Here is a 17478-nt window from a genome sequence, read left to right on the forward strand (position 1 = left end):
TTCTAGGAACAGGAGGAGCAGGCTTTTGAGTTTGGGCAGCTTGGCATTCATCCTGTTTGGAGAAAGAAATGCCAGTCTCCCCTTCTGGCAACCACCCCAAATCTCTATGAGTGGATCCCATGGAGCCCATCTACTCCGAGGAATTTCCTCCTCACACTTAGGCTGCTAGAGAGTGAAGTATAAGAGTCTCGAGGCACGAGTTCTCCCTTGAGCAAGTCCTGCAGGGGTGTGTCAAGCAGGCCTCTGTGTAGCATGTGTAGGTATAATTCTTGGTGTCAGTACCTCAGTTGTACTGCAAGGATGATAGGAAGAGTCCCATTTCTCATCATATGACGTAGTTATTTTGTGCTGTGGACGTATCATGATAATTTCTAATTTTTTTTCTCTCAAAATGAATCATCAGTTATTATTGATGATGTTTTAAAAGATGCTTTCTAATTAGTTTATTACTTTTTAAGTAGTGACCCAAGCCACCAATGAATGGATATTCATTACTTCTAGAGGTATAACCCCCTTACAGTAATATGAAAAAAATAAAGATATCAAAGGAGTGCTCTGTAATGCAAAGCTATTTCTATGTCACAGTGTGTAGTCTTTTAAAGCAGTATTTTGTTGATCGTGGTGACAACAAATTCAATATAACTAATACTACCACATAGCAGGCCTTCATTCTCTTTCCTGTTGATGTGACAGTCACTCTTTAATGAAACCTTATATTGTATAGTATTTGCATTGTAGATCAGCACTGAAGAGCTGAGTTTGCGTAAGCAATAGCTGAGCTGTTTATACTTTTTATATTCTTCCATCAAGAAATAATTACCCTTCAACCAGCCTTACCTCTTTCTATTTCACATATGCAAACCACCTAAATAAAACATACTCCAACTCCCAAAACACATATGAGTATACAGAAACAATGAGGACCCAGAGGAGTATGGAATAGCATATGCATAGCCCTTCCCACTTCCTCATCCCAGGGCATGCATTCCTTCAGCAAGTACACAGTGAGCATCTAATGTGGACCAGAAACCTGGGAGGCAAATAGAGTGGATTTTGCTCACTTATTTGCTGCAGGGAAGTAGAGTATAAGATTTGTTCTACCTCCAGTTCTATAAAATTGAAATCTTATTTCTGGTTTAACAAAGAAAATATAGTAAGACTTTGGTGTCTCCTTGCCTTGTTGCCTGTAATTCTCTGTTGGATAACATCTACATGTGGATTGGTTTGAAATAGCCTTCGGCAGGTTGCTGCAGGGCCGTCCGGCCATTTGCAATCTGTACTCCCAAACTAATCTTCAGTTCTCGAGTAACCTGGCTTTTGACACTCTTAGAAGTCAGTATTGCCCTGCTTTATATCGCTGTGTGTTAAATGTGTATAAAGAGGGCATGTATTGACAGTTCAGGTGGCCTATGCTATACTTTAGAATAGCCCATGCCAGCAAGATGCGGTCTCAATTATGGAATAATTACATTTTAAATATTTACAAGAATTTTTTGTTTTTGTTTTTGTATGAGAACTCCATTGAATAGTTACTTTCCCTAAGACATGTACTATGTGGTTAAAGGTATACAGTTTCCACTTATATCTTACTTAGTATTTAAAGAGCTACTTGTACATCTCTGTGATTATGATCCACAATAATGTTGCTACAAACTGTGAGTGGATATATAAGTCCCTACTGAAAATATTTGCCCATATTCATTAACCCACTATTCAAAGAAAAGATATTTCAAGGTGGAAAATATTTAAAAACAACAACAACAACTCCTCGGCAAATAATGTTGAACCTCAAAATAATGACCAGCATATCCTAAAAGATGACCTTAGGTTGGTGTGATCTTTAAACAACCAACATACATTTCCTTAAAAAGCTTACAAGAGGTAAACCCATCATACACTAAAATGTTGGGTTTTTTAAAAATTATTTTTCCTAAAACAGCAAAGATTTGAGTTTGAGTAGGTGTTCTATATCAAATAGTTTAAGTAAATATCTGGAATTTAGGAAGCTGGTGAGATTTTTTTTAAAGGAAGAATATAACTTGGGTGCAAACCTTTCTTTATTGCCTCACTTTGGTGAATCTGTAGCTCTCCCCAGGCATAATGGTCAATGCCTACATGTGAACTAACCTTCACTCCTCCTCTCCTCAAAATCTTCTCTTCTGATGCTTCCTGTCTAGTACCTGTTCCAGTTTAAAAAGTCAGAAATTGTCTCTAAAAATTTACTGTAGGACTAGACCTTTAAGAACTTTAGATACTATAACTTCTGGATAGGGAGCATAAAGTAGATTTTTTTAAAAATAAGTAGCATAAAAATAAATTGAAAACATGAGAAATAAAAATGCCATAAAATTATGCATATTTTTTAAAGGACTAAGTAGAATTTTTACATATTCACTGAAATTAACTCAGTGGAGCCTTGGCCAGTGTTGCTCAATTGTTTGGGCGTCCTCTCATGTACTGAAAGGTTGCTGGTTCCCAGTCAGGGCACATGCCCGGGTTGTGCACTACATCCCCAGTAGGGGGTGTGCAGGAGGCAGCCAATGGATGATTCACTCTCACATGGATGTTTCTATCTCTCTCTCTCCCTTTCCCATCCCCTCTCTCTAAAATTCAAGAAAAAATATTTAAATAACAATTAACTCAGTGTATATGTTAAGTATTAGACATGTGTGAAGAGAGAATTAGTGACCTGGAAGCTAGATCCTAAGAAATAAAGAACAACATAAAACACATGTCTAATAGGAGTTCCAGAAGGAAAAAATTAGAGAAAAATATTAGAGGCAATATTCAAAGATATTTGGGCAAGAAATTTCCAGAGATTGTAAAAAGAAAAAAAAAAGAATTCTCAAGGTTATACATATAATTAGTTTTAAAGGGTCAGAAAGTACAAAAAAAGGTCTGTAATACAAAGGAAAAACCCTTTCTCCAGTCCTACTAAACCCTAAGTTCCCTCTCCAGTACCACAGGACTAACAAGACTTTTAATTGTTTTTGCTATTTCTAGATGTTTAACATGAACTGTTCTTTATTGATTGACTCCGTACCAGTAGAAACGATGATTTAGTTGGCTTTCTTACAATATGAGCTTGCACATGTGCACACGCACACACACTCTCTCCCTCACCCTATCCTTCCATTATGTTTGCATCTCCACTTTGAGTTAATTAAATATTCTGTGTTTCTAGCATTTGTTGCGATGTAAAAACTGGTCCCTGTTGAGCAGCATTGTATTCGGTTTCCTTCCCTGAACAACGCTTCACTTTTTCTTGGAGCTAATTATTGCACTAGTTTTATTTGCTTGGTTTCGTTAATACTATCACAGATTCATTCCCCAAATTCATCATTTTTATATGGTTAGCCATTTCAGGAAATGTGTCATTTCCATTATTTTCTTAGACGCTTCCATCTTGGAGGCCTTAATTATCTTGCTTCTGTTTGTTTTGGTTGCTTTCTGGGCCCTGGAGTCAACTATTTCCTGAATTCCACATCCTTCTCTTTTTGTATTACTTTCTCATGTTAGTGGGGTGCATACCTCAAGATATGTGTATGGGAGCTAAAATTCCTTAAGACCTTGCATGTCTGAAAACAACATTATCCTCTCGCACATTTCATTGATATTTGACTGAGTTTTGAGCTCTCTTTGAAAATCATGTTCCTCACAAGTTTGAGGCAATGTTCCCTTGTTTTCTACTTTTGAACTTCTGTTGAGAAGTCTGAGTCCAGTCCTTTTCTGATCCCTTGCACGTGACTCCCTATGTTGCTCTCCCAAAGGGTTTCACATTTTCTTTTCTACTGGTTCTGAAATTCTATAGTGATGCCACTTGGATTGGATTTTTGTTCCGTTTTTATGCTGGGCACTTATTTCCTTCAGTACAAAGAATTTTCTTATATTTCTTTTATTTTCTCCCCCATGATTTTCTCAGGATTCACTTTCTTCAATTCCTATTAGTCACTATTGAACCTTGGGTTGAACAAACCAAAGTTTGTTCTCTTCTATTTCTTTTTCCTGTTAATTTCTATTTTTGTTCTTCTTTCTATAAGGTTTTCTCAACTTTATCTCCCAACACTTCTATTGATTTTTTTTTAAAGTTACGATATTTTTTCTTTGCAAGCCCTCTTTTTTTGGTTCTTTGATATCTTTTCTTGTTGTGTCCTGTTTTCCCCACCATGGACCCAACATTTTGTTTTATCAGTATGGATATTATGGGATGTTTAAAAAGAACTTTTCTACTCTCCCTGTTGTCTCAGTTGCTTCCAAATTTCTTTTTGATGCTTGTTTGCTTTGTCATATTTATTTTGTGTTAAAAGTCTTCCTCAAATGTCTGATGACCTGGCTCTCCAATGATTTTTGTGTGAGATGATTAGAACTTTAGAAACAGGCCTTGCTGACTAGTAACCTTTCTCATAGGAAAGTGAGTAAACAGGGCTTCATTATCTTGTCTTGGTGTCACTAGGTCAGTCCAGTTGGTTTCCAGAGAGGCTCCTCTCATCTCCTGAAGGGGAATCCCCAGCCGTCTGGCAGCCAACTGGGGAAGGGCGCCGAGAGGCCTCACCGATAAATGGGCTCACTTACACTCAGTTTCCCTCACCTCTCCTTCAGCCTTGCCTGGTCTCTATGGGTCAGCCCTCTTGTGAAGAAGCCACCTGTCCGGCGTTGAGGTGGGAGATAGGTGGAGAGGGGAGGTAGTTGCCTGGCTGCATGGACTTGGGGAGGTTATCCGAAGGTTTGAGGTCACTTGGTGGAGAATTGCTACCAGTTCTGTTTTCAGTTCTGCTCTGCAAGTGCATCTCCAGAGGCACCTGGTGTGTCCAATTCCTGAGCCTTTTGGAGTTTCTCTGGAGCAAATGAGCTGCTGCTTCTTGGCTAACCCAGATGCACAGGCAAAGTCACCTGTGCTTAGAGACACGGTCCCCCTTCTCTCTGCTCAAAAACATATCCATCTGCTTCCTGTCCCCTGAAATTCAGCTGACATTTCTTTTCTGATATCATCTTTCTCAGTTTTTATCTTCATCCTTGAAAGTCCATGCCTTATTAAAAATTCCCACGCCATTATTTTAGTGGAGAGGCAGAAGGCATGGGGGATTGAAAATTGGCCCTTGCTCCACCACGTTTCCCCCAATCCTTTCTTCACACCGCAGTCAGTGTTCTATTCGCACCCAGTCTGACTGGAAACTTCGCAAATGGCTCCAAACCTTCACTTATGTTATGAAGGGCAGAAAGGCCTCCCCTGGTTATTTCTTAGGCCTTATTTTTTACCAGCCCCCATCCCCTTCACTCCTATCCACACCTACTTAAGGCTCTGGCCCTATTTTGCATTTTCCCCTGGACCATGTTTTCTCTGCAGGTCCTTTGCAGATGCCCACCTGTCACTCCCTCACCTGGATGACTCCGAATCGTCACTGAGGTCCCAGCTGAAAGGTCACCTTCTCTAGGGAGCTTTCCTTGGCACTAACCCCTCCCAGGCCTGGGCTCTCACAGTCATGATACCCAGTTCTTCCTGGTCCAGCATCTACCACGTTGTGAGTCTCATCAGGGCACCTGTTTGCCTGACACATGGTAGGCACTGCAGGTTTCTTCAATGGTGAATGAGTGTTTTTCCCTCTGAACCTTTTTCACTCGGATTTTGGCCAAGTAATTCAGGCCTTTCTTGACCTTCAAAGCCTTGAGTACATTCCAGTAATAGCCCAACAATCCACCCACCTGTTACCTTTTCACTCTCCTTTCTCCACACGTAGAAACTCTGGAAACTGTAAACACCTGAAGCACTAGTGTTTGTACACTCACTTGGTATACATAAAAACTTTGTTTCAAATGTAAAATTAGCAGAATTGTATGTTGTAACATTAGTTTGGAATAAAGCTCGTTTCTGTGGCTTAAAAATTAGACAGCAATCAAATCAGAACTTGAAGTGAATCAATACTTAGTGCTGTAGCATTTAATGTGGGAATGAAGAAGAGAGGGTTGTGTTCGAAGTTGTATTTGCTGGTAATTTTGATTTATTCAGGTTGTGGATGGGCAAATGAAAAAGAAAATAAAAGGACTGGATTTTTGATGCCCATCTGTTCATGCTTCAGAGACCTGGAAACTGATGTTTTAAATTTCCTGGTTTTACTTTCTTGGTTTATGCAGTTTTAAGAAGGGAAAGGATGGAACCGCTCAGTTAGAAAAAAAAATGGAGTAAAAGGAAACACAAGGAAAAGTGAAAGGTAAAAAAAAGTACCACAGGAAACAAGCAAAATAGAAAGGGAGGAATTTTTTTTTTATTCATAACATTGGACCTTTTTGTAATGTGCCTCTAAGCATGAGTACAAATCTTTGATTGGTATACAAATGAAAATACGGTAACATATTAAAATACCTGCCTTTAATCTGAAAGTTCAAGATGGCCCAGTGTGAATACAGAGGACCAGAGGGATTGGAGCAGGGTTTTGAGAAATTTCTTTGTATGTAACACCTCCAAAAATAAACAAATTAATTAATTAATAAGGGTGGCTAAAGTATAATTTGTAAGAGTTAAGAAAAATACATCTTTAAGAAGGCATGGGTCTGTGGTTCATAAAGTAAGCTTAACTATGGAAAGGCCAGTGCGGTCAGAGACCAAAGTGTTTAGAATGTTGAGTTCTCTCTTTAGTAACAATGCTGAGTTCTCTCTTCAGTAACAATGACAACATAATGATGAGGATCTTCACCATTATCATCAACAATAAAAAATAACTGTGTTTACTGAGTTCTTACCATTTTCCTAACAGCATGGGAAAACATAATTCTGCAAGGCAGCTTTAGTATTATCTCCATTTTCCAGATGAGGTAACTGATACTTAGACAAAAGCCCCTTTTCTCCTAATAAGTGATAGGCCCTGAATTTGAAAACAATGTCCTAAGAGCGTTGACCCTTAATAATAATCCTAATATATAAAAAGCCAGGGGCTGTCATGACCAAAACAACGAGAGGGATGACCAAACAGCAGGCTGTGTGGGGTGACCAGGCCAGTGGGGGGCGCAATTGGGGGCAACCAGGCTGGCAGAGGGGGCAGTGAAGGGCAACCAGGCAGGCGGGGGGGGGGCAGTTAGGAGAGACCAAGCTAGCAGGAGAGGGAAGTAAGGGACGACCAGCCGGCAGGGGGGACAGTAAGGGGTGACCAGGCCGATGGGGGGAGATCAGACCAGCAAGGGGAGGGGCAGGTAGGGGCAATCAGGCTGGCAGGCAGAGGTGGTTAAGGGTGATCAGTCTGGTGGGGGGGGGGGGGCAGTTAGGGGCAATCAGGCAGGCAGACAGGTTAGGAGCCAGCAGCCCCAGATTGTGAGAGGGATTTCCGACTGCCGGTTTAGGCCGGGATCCCCAGGATTAGGCCTAAACCAGCAGTCAGACATCCCCTGAGGGGTCCTGGATTGGAGAGGGTGCAGGCTGGGCTGAGGGGACTCCCCCCTCCCTTGTGCATGAATTTCGTGCACTGGGCCTCTAGTTGTAAAATAATCAGGAAATTTTATTAGATATGTTAATCCTAGGAATTGGAGAAGTCTAGGAATGGCCTCATTCTCATCGAACAGATGAGAAAACCCAGGTTTAGAGAGATTAATGACTTTATTCACAACCAAGCAAAATGTTCAGAGAAATTCCTTTTCTAAGACTCAGTTATCTATTGTGAAACTTTATATTTAATTTAAAGAAGTAACATTTTGCTTCACAAGAAAATTCACAAATAGTGTTTCCTTTTTATCATCTACATTTTCTTATCACATTTGATAGTCGGCTCTCTCTTCTTTTATAATATTCTCTTGTCAGTGTCTGTCAACATAAATCCATGGTTTTCCTGACACAGTGTTGACCCTTTCTGCTTTCTCCATAACAGTCTCCAGTCGTGTTAGTCATCTCATGCTGCTGTGGCATTAGTCACACCATAGACTGGGTCGTTTACACAACAGAAAGATATTTTCTCACAGTTTTAGAGCCTGGAAGTCTGAGATGAGGGTGCCAGTGGGTTGGTTCTGAGTAGGGTTCTCTTCCTAGCTTGCAGATGGCTACCTTTTGGCTGCATCCTCGCCTGTGGTGGTGGGAATGGAGATAGGGAAGGAGAGTGAACAGGAGGGATCTCTTACTCTTCTTATAAGGCCACAGTCCTGTGAGATTAGGGCCCAATCCTTATGACCTCATTTAACCCTGGTTACCTCCTAAAGACCCTGTCTATCACCAGTTATAGGGGTTAAGGCTTCAACATAGGAATTTTGAGGAAACCCAATGCAAGTACAATGCTCTAAAGGACATTATTCCATTGGGAACACTGTCATGGGGGAATGCTTGTATTTGTTTGGACAGAAGAAAGTGATCCTTTCTTTAGTGCCAGCCAATTGTCCCATTGTGCTTTCAGAATTCTCCAACTACTGGCTTTCAAACAAAATGTCAAGGAACAGAACACATGATTAGAGCTTATTTCTGGAGTTCCCTTCACTGCTTTGTTGGTGCTGCAGCAGGCCTGGGATTCCCAGGGTAGTGAGAACGTTTACTTGCCAACAAGGTAAATGCCTACAAAGCAGCCTGCTGAGTGTGTGCATGTGAAACAGCTACTTCCTCTTCCTTGGAAGAGATTTCTTCACATCCACATCGGGGAACATTTTCCTTTTTTATTTACTATCAATAAGTTAAGTGAGGTAAATGGGTAGCAAGTTTTAAAGCTTTGCTTCTGAGCTATTAAGGAAACAAGTGCTGAGCAAGGCATTAAGTTTGAATTTTAAAATTAGATCATTTTTGTAATGGCATCAGTAAGCACAGTTTGGCTTAAAGGTGATGTGGATGCTTTACAATTTGAGGGGCTAAGAGACCAAAATAAGTCAGTGTGAAATGTTACTTGTGCTCACTGAAAGCGTTGTAAATGCAGACATAAGCTCTTGCAGATAGGAGCTTAAATATTTGTTGAATGAATATTTGTTACTGACTTAACCTAGTGACTCATGCACTGACCATCTTGAAAATGCCCAGTTACGGCATTAGGAAGAACTCCATAAGTATGGATATCACATGCAGGAGCAAGGGAATGGCAAGTTTACTTGGATTTACTCGACTACTTTACCTGTCATCTCCTACACATGTTCTCTCTTTTAATCCTCTCAATAAATTTGCAGAAACAGCTATCACCCCATTTTATAGATTAGGAAACTGAAGTTCAGAGAAAGTGAGTGATTTGAATAACTCCCCAAACACAGGAGGTGCCAGTGCTATCCCAGGTACCGATGCAGCCTGGGCCCGCCCCTCTTCAACCTGCCCTCTCCTTTGAGTGGATTTGCTTACGGTGCTTCACAGAGATTTCTCTCCACCGGTTCTCTCAAAACAATCTTTCTCATAAGCTTCCTGTGGTACCTGCAATTCCTCCATTGTGATCAATTCCCTTGAACTAGGTATTGCCCCTTTGGAAGGGCATAACACATTGAGCATGGATGGTGATTGATACATTGTGGGAACTGAAGATTAGTTCCCAGCAAGACCAGCCATGGAGAGCAGGGCATGGTCAGGGCTGGATGCACAGCGGGGCTTAGTTGCAATTTAGGATGCAAGGAGATGCTTGCTGGGGGTGGGGGTGGGCAGAGGGTGGGGAATCAGAAAGTAATATAAGAATCTTAGGGCATTAACCACCATTGGGTGGAGAATGCTTAAAGTGGAGGTAGGAAAATTAAGATTTCTGCTTTGCAGTTTAGCCTACAGCTTTGCTTACTGTGTTGAATTACTGTAGTAAACCTTGTATAAACTGGAGGGTTTGTTGCTGTTCTGAGAGTGCTCTGTTTTGGGAGGAGGGGAGCGCATGAACAATAAGCATATGTATGTTCACAAGAACAGCTCTGAATTTGATAAAAATTATTTCTATCAACATGCAAGGTAGGTTTTCTCATTCTCATACATTTATAAGGACCTTAAATTTTGTGTTGGGAGGAGTACGTTAAAGGTTTTTAAAGGGATTTTACAAAATTGCACAAGACAAACTGCTCATATTAGTTTGCAGTTAAATTAGCAATGTATACAATCTACAGCCCTTTGAAATCAAGAGAGCATGGGGAATTGAGGCTTACTTATCTTAGTTAAATAGTACTAATCTCAATAACTGTTGTCAGAAGAGGCCATGCCAACAAATGGTATAAATTAGGTCAATGGAAAGTGTTCGATTTTCACAAATGATTTTTAGAAATGATTCTGGGAAGTAAAAATAAAGAATAGGCTCATGAAAGGAACAGGCTCAGAGGAACCATCTTTTCCTATGACAGCCATGCATCCCAGCTATTTAAAGGACAGAAATCAGAAAACGTTGGACGTTAGGCAGGAGGCTGACGCTTCCCTTGAGGGCAGCCTTCGGGGAAGATGCTGTCTTCACCGAACATGTCACCTCTGGGGCCAGACGTGGCTAAGGAGGCAGCCTGGTGCCCACCAAGTTGCGTTTAGTTTGGGCGTGCATTTCTCGGGCAACTGCATCGCATTTGCTTGTTAACTTTAACTGCGGCAAGTTTCGGTGGGTCCTACTTTGCCATCTTGTCACAAAACAGATTCTTTGTAGTCCAAGCAAGACTGTCTTGCCCAGTATCCCCTCACAGACTGCATCAATATTTAACGTTGGCTTTTCAAGTTTGCACCGTGGGAGAAGAAAATTGGTCAGGCACCAAATGCTGAACGTGGAAAGACGTGGCCTGACCAGCCACGTGGTGGCAGGTGGCCGTTCTCCCAAAGCTTTTGTGCTGTGTGCTTGTGGATTGCGATGGACTCATCTGTGATTCGCGTTTGTTCAAAGAATGTCCTGCCAGGAGTTTCTTATTGAAACGGCCTTCGTAGACATGTGCCCTCTATTTTAGGAGTATTAGCTTTTAGACATCCCGAGGAAAGAAGAGCAGCCATCCTACAACCAACCACCAAGAACACGTCTTCCTGTTTAATGTTGTGATCTCCAAACATCTAGTTTTAATTACGATGTGTGTGGGGTGGTTTTTTTTGTTTTTGTTTTTGCTTGTGATTCCTTTATTTAGTAAAGATAGTGTGGCAAGAGGTATAAGGGGTGTATGTGTCCACATGAGAACACTAGATCAAGATTTTTACTTTCAAACTTTATAGGTTTATATAAATCTGCTTACCATATAAGTGATATATTGGACACATGTGGGCTAGCATGATTTTTTAATTATCTTGGATATTTGCTTATGTGGCTAAATTCTAAAAATGTTAATTTTGTAATTAATTTCCAACACATTGCTTGGAAACAATGAATAGTTTTGGTTATAAATCACCCAAGAACTTAGATCACTGAACTGCCGGGATGTGTCTTCCCAGTTGGTTTTGGAAAAGTTACTTATCTTTGATTCCCATTTCCTTTCTCTTCAATTCTCAATATGGTTTCTATCCAGGAATTCACAGAAATCGCTGTGATAAAAGAGAATGATATTTTTTTCTGCTGTCATCCATATTAGCCTTGAACCATACAGTCTTCTGTCATTTTTTTTTACAGGTTCTCCTGATTTTTTTCAAACTTCCTTTGGTCTACTGATGTGTGGCCTTGGTGGATGGCCTTTGGTTGGGGCTTTCATCATTTTCTCATGTGAATGCACTTTCCCATTCCTTCTGCCATTCCTGAAATGTAAAATATGCCTCCACTCATTTGGCTCCCCTGCTTTTCAGACTGGCTGTGGCTGCATACCTCCCAGCTTCTCAAACAGTGTTTCATAATGTTTCCCAGACTATCCTTTGTTGAATATTAATTCTTAAGGTGCCTCCTTGAGTCAGCTGGGGTGGGAGTGGGGGGTTACTTGTTCAAGTTTAGGTGTCAAGTTTGGGACCAGCCACAATGTTCCCATCACATAATACATACTCAATGAGTAGTTATTAAATGAGCCAAGGAATGAATGAGTGAACATATTTATAGTGCACATTAGCGTGTGCTCTGGGAAGTTCTACAGTGAAGAAGTGTTTGACTTTGTTTAACCCAGCATTTTCCAAACTTGTTTTCTCACATAACCTTCTCTAGCACAACACCTACACATGCCCCGTGGAAGTAGCACTGCACAAAACACAGCGTGTAAAACCCCTGCCTAAAGGATACAACGCAGTAGCCATACTGTTCTCCCTCCCCAAGCCTGAGCTGTAGGCTGAGCTTGATCAGCTTCCTCTCCTTGCCTGACCCACATGCAGGCTGGTTCCCTTCACCTCGTTGCTAATGTCATCCTCTTTCTTCACTGGCTCCAGTTTGGAATAATCTTTGGTCAATTACACTCTCTGTGCATCTTTTTCCCCCCTACGTTGTCTTCCAAATCTGGTCTGAGAAGCAAGGCTATTCAGAATCTCTGTCTTGAGGACTCTATCTGTTAGTATTATTTCAAAGATTCTATAGGTTGAACTCACTATATTCTTTTTATTGAAATCTCTCAAAAAGACATTTGTAGGCAGTATATACCACCATGACATACATTTCAGCCATGACATTCTCTTCAACAACAGATGAATCAATATTAACATCCTAAATTGCCTTACTTTGTCTTAACACCTTCCTCTTGACTACCTCTGTTAGTCAACTACACAGACTGTAGCATCTAAACTTAAGCAGAAATAACTAAGATGCTTGGAACATTTCCTGTGTTTGCCATCAATCATGACAGCCTTTAATGCTTCTCTCAAATCTAGTTTTTCCTTGACTAATCTGAATGAGGCCTTTGGCCCTTCCTATAGATTCAGCTCTAGCTGTGTTTGTTTAGATGTAGGGGTTCGGGAAGCAATCAAATGTAGGTCTAGATAGTACTCACTCCAGCTGTGTCTTTAAAGATTGTCCAACTCAATCTTTTTGTGGCAGTGGCTCTGGAGCCATGTCAGGGGGCAGAGGTGAGAGGAAGACGGGCGTTTGATAGAAGAGGTTGCACAGTAGGTAGACTACTGCTGTTGCACAGATTGACTATTGGCTGGAAAAAAGTTGCGGGTGGGGTCCCATGGCTAATAACAGATTAGAAGTGATTATTATAGTAATCAGGATATTTCTGAAAGTAAAAACAGGTTCAAAGATGTTCTGTGGGCAGTAGCATTTCTTGAAGGAAAAATGGGGGATTGTTAAATAGTGAACAGCATATGCACTAAAAGGCAGCTCTGTGGTGTTCGTCTGACTCTCTCACTCCTGTGTGGGCTCTTCCTCTTCTCATCAGCACCTGCATCTGAGTTGGGGTAGAGCAGGAGAGAGGAGTTTTCAGACTGGTGCCTGTTTGCATAGTCCCGTCGTTGGGTTAACCCGGACAGACACTCTGCCCAGTTTTGTAGAAAAGCCTCTCCCCCGACCCCCCGCCCTCAGGAAGGTGTTATTTTCTTTTTTTTTTAGCCTGGCACCATTTATTGCTAAGCTCCTCTTAACTGTACATTACAAATAGCATCTGATTAAGAATGTTCTGGATAGGTTAATTAGTATGGTGACTATTACGAAGCAAACCGCTTGTTAGTATTATGCCTGTTTGATCTGGGTATTGATGTGAAGTAATTGACCATATAGCTACATTTAGAAAAGCTGGAATAAAGTTTTTTTATTTCTATTATGGCAATAAATTTATATGAAATGCGTCTATGAAAATAAGAGTTTCGTGGCACCAAGAAGCAGTGGACTCTGTGTGAGGTGGTAGGTGAGGGTTGTTTTATTTTGTTGTGTTCTGTTTTCTGGAAAATGAATACATTTGTCCAGCTGCTTCAAGATCAATTCAGCTGAAACAAAGGAGTAAAAAGTTATTTCAGCTGACTACTGCTGAAACATGGCAACTAAGGTGATTTCAACTCCCCTCACTAAAGGACATATTTCTTCTTAGATTTAGCTCATTGACTAAATACTCCTCTGGGTAACAATTACGATATATAAATAGACTATTAAAAATATGAGAAGATATTATACACAAGGAACGCATAGCATGTAACCACCTTCTTTCAAATAATGGATTATTATCTATATTATTTATTGGTATTTTGTCCAGTCCTATTATTTCCCCTAGCTATAGCATTTCCATAGGGAATTTATTCCATGAGCTAATAAATTATACCGTCAGGGGGTTTTTCTTGAAATTCAGCTTAAATTTTCCTATTCTTAATTTCATCTCATTACTCCTAGTTGTACCCCCTTGTAGCAGGCTAAATAATTATTCTTTCCTTAGAGACTCCTATTATGTACCCCTCTAGTCGTCACTTAGCCAAGCTATTCATATTTAGCTCCTTTAATCTATCCTCATAAATCAATTCTTCCATTGCCTTAATCATTATTATTGCTCTTCGAAGAACTCTCTAATTTTCAAATATATACAGTTATCAGGTGGCCCAGATGAAACCCGCATCCGCACAGCATTCTGTCCCCTCAGACGTGGTGTCTTCCCTCCCTGTTCACTGTGATCTGTAACTAAGCGGCTATCAGTTTCCTGGTCTGATCAGCACAGGCTCGCCCTGTCGGCCCCAGGCCGTCACCATGGTGCTTGCCATGTGCTCTGTTTGCATTCAGGTTGACTTTTATTTTGGCAATTTCATCACACGGGGAAGTGGAGTTTTGTGTTACTGCTCATATTTATATTCAGCATCGTTCTGGGTCCTCATTCACCACCATCTATCAAGTCAGTCATCACAGCCTGTGTGAGCATGGGTTTCTGTTCATCCTTGAGAATGTTTAGGAAACGTGTTGACTAAAAGCAGGCCTAGCACCTTGCTCACAGCTAAATTTCCTGTCAGTTACCAATTCCCATTGTTTACCACCCTTTAGCCAACCTCCGGTCTCTTTTAATTTGCAATTTTGCTTACATGCTGGACCCTGTAAATGGATTTTATGAGTGAGCTGGGTCATGATACTGTTTTCTAAAAGGAAGATATGTTGTTTTAATGCTTATCAATTTTTTTTTCTAAATTGTGACTTTTTCGTGCACTGAGATTGTAATTCTGTTAAAATCTTTTGTAAGCTTCCCTGGCATTCCTTATCTGACTTAAACAAGCAGGTCCCCTCACTTGCTTTATTGTTGTTTTGCTGATGTGTACAGATGTTCCTTCTCTTACTGTTTGTTCCACTTGTTTAGAAGTTGAAGATATTGTTATACTCTTTTTTTAATTTTTGTATTGATCAATGAACAATTGATTTTTAATTCTTTAGCATTTCCTCAGTATTTTGAATTTGTATCAGAAGAAAGTTGGTTAGTTCCCTTACATATTTTGGACCTGTGAGATCTGAAATTGTAATCTGCATATGCCCAAGTTTCTTTCCATTGTAAATCAAGAATTAATTTACTTTATTAGGGCATACCAAGAGGGTTAGCGCCATTCTGTGTCTACTTATATCTTGGTGGAAGGGGCTCCTTATATATTCAGGTCTCAAAAGGCTTTATGAAACAAGCACAGAAGCCCCTCTCTCCCAAGTAAGCTTTTTGATTCTGGAATATACACAGCATATGACAGCCAGACAGCACTCAGCCCCCCACCCCACCACCACCACTCCTTAGTGTTGCTCATCGGGCCCCACTTTGAGAACTAGTGAATGCCCTCTTCCCTTCCACTCCTCTTCAAAGAGAAGGTTCTGATCTCTCAGCTTTCTTTTTTTAAAAAACATGTTTTTACTGATTTTTTTAGAGAGAAAGGGAGAGGGATAGAGAGATAAAAATACTGATGCGAGAGAAACATTGATTGACTAACTACTGAGGATCAAGCCCACAACCTGGACATGTGCCCTGACTGGGAATTGAACCAGTGACCCTTTGGTTCATGGGTTGATGCTCAACCACTGAGCCACACTAGCCAGGCTCAGCTCACTTTTTAAACTCCATCTCCACCTCTGCCTGCCTCTCTTGAAAGATGACCTCTCCTAATGCTTTGGTGGCACACGTTAGGTGCCACACCTCCCACCGGAAGCCCTTTTTCATCATGCTCCCATCCCTAGCAGGTGTCTGAAAGGGAGCCCCCAGTACTACCCTGTGCACACGTGCCCTATTCAGAAGAATTTGCCTTGCCTTCCTCGCTGTCCTCTTTCCCTCTCTTTCTGTGCCTGCCCCCTCGTGTGCACATACCCTAACCTTCAGTCCGGCTTCTGCCTGCTCCCTCCATCGGAACCGCCCTTAGAGTAGGCACTGATCCACTACGTATCAAGGCCCAAAACTCCTGGTTTCTGGTGCTGTGGCACCTCTGTAATGTTTTACACCCTTTTTACTAGTACACATTCTTTTGGGGCTCTTAATTCACTTCAATTGTGAGATATTACACCTCAGATTCACTTCCTACTTTTCCAGTTACTCCTTATTGCTCCCTTTCCCTGGTTCCTAATCCTCACCTACCTCTTAAACGTATGTACTCTCCATTTCTTCACTCATTCAGCAATTCAGGGGAGGGGCTGAGTCTCTGGATGGGCAGGGGACTCAGAAAGCCCTTGTATCTGGCCCAGTCGCCCCTCTAGACCTCAGACCCCAGGGCCTGGCCAAGCCTCTTTGGGCTGCATATCATTCCCTGAGGGGTTCATGTTTTTTCACATCCCTTCCCTCTGGTCACACTGTTCCTCAATCCAGAACCCCACCTCTCTGCCTCTCCAAATCCTCCACTAAGACTCAGGCTCTACTAAGTCCTAAGTCAGAACTGATCTCTAGTTCCCGGGTTGAAAAGCTTGTGTCTGTTCTTTACATACTGTGTCCCCCCGCCCCCCCCAGGTTAGCTGGTGGTTCACACCTGTCTCCCACCCTGTCTTTTCTAAGCACCGCTGGGTTGCTCCCCAAACGATGATGAACTCCTTGATTTCATTTTACGTAGATGCTTCTACCTTCGATAATCTCACACATACTTCACAAAATATTAGCAGGGTCGATGTGACGAAAGTGTGTGCAGGTGGGCAGGAATACAGAAAGTCATGTGCACAGAAATGCCCAGTGTTAACCCAGGAAGTGTCAGGCATTTTGATAAGAGAATGAACTGAGATTGAAAGTGAGCCCCGGGGCATGTGGCGACTTGGAACATGAAGTGAGCTCCAGAAGATGAGTGAGGAAGACTGGAAACCTTTGCTGTTTCACTTTCTGTGTGTGCACTGCAAGTTTTATAGCCACTGACATTCTTTGGAAACTATTCAAAGACAATCGGGTCCAGTTTCAAACTTTTGAACTTTCTCTTGATGACTGCTACTTTTTGCTCTTTTTTCTGGAATTTTTGTTACGTCTTTATTTTTTTCTCAGTTTTAGACATCATCATCACGTCCTTACAGGAAGGTCAAGGGTACATTTTAAATAGTATCTTCGCTGAAAGACTCTTGCGTTTCCTTTTCATAACAGATTCGTGCCCAAGCATAAAGCAGCCCACTTACAGAAGATGCTCAACCTTAAAGGAAACGGCGGTGCCGCTCCATCCACGGCCCTTCCTTCCAGGCAGGAGCAGGGAAGTTGTGAGAATGTGTTGGATCATGTTGAGCCGGAGTCTGGACCTTGTGACGCGGCACAACAAGAGAGCCTGGGGAGCTCACTGACGCAAGAGCCATACTTGAAAACGTGCGA

General features: G+C 41.4%; 1 protein-coding gene across 2 annotated transcripts in view; it reads left to right on the plus strand.

Annotated features, from left to right (window-relative positions):
• The window catches only part of GTDC1 (glycosyltransferase like domain containing 1), a 292170-nt gene that overhangs the window by 213377 nt on the left and 61315 nt on the right, over positions 1–17478 (plus strand). For both annotated transcript variants that reach the window (XM_023752434.1, XM_023752433.1), the window contains one exon: positions 17260–17478. This exon is cut by the window's right edge and continues 114 nt beyond it. In XM_023752434.1, the coding sequence (XP_023608202.1) occupies positions 17260–17478 (219 nt within the window). The remainder of the gene's footprint in view (positions 1–17259) is intronic.

The sequence above is a fragment of the Myotis lucifugus genome, unplaced genomic scaffold, assembly GCF_000147115.1.
Source record: "Myotis lucifugus unplaced genomic scaffold, Myoluc2.0 scaffold_32, whole genome shotgun sequence".
Taxonomy (NCBI): domain Eukaryota; kingdom Metazoa; phylum Chordata; class Mammalia; order Chiroptera; family Vespertilionidae; genus Myotis; species Myotis lucifugus.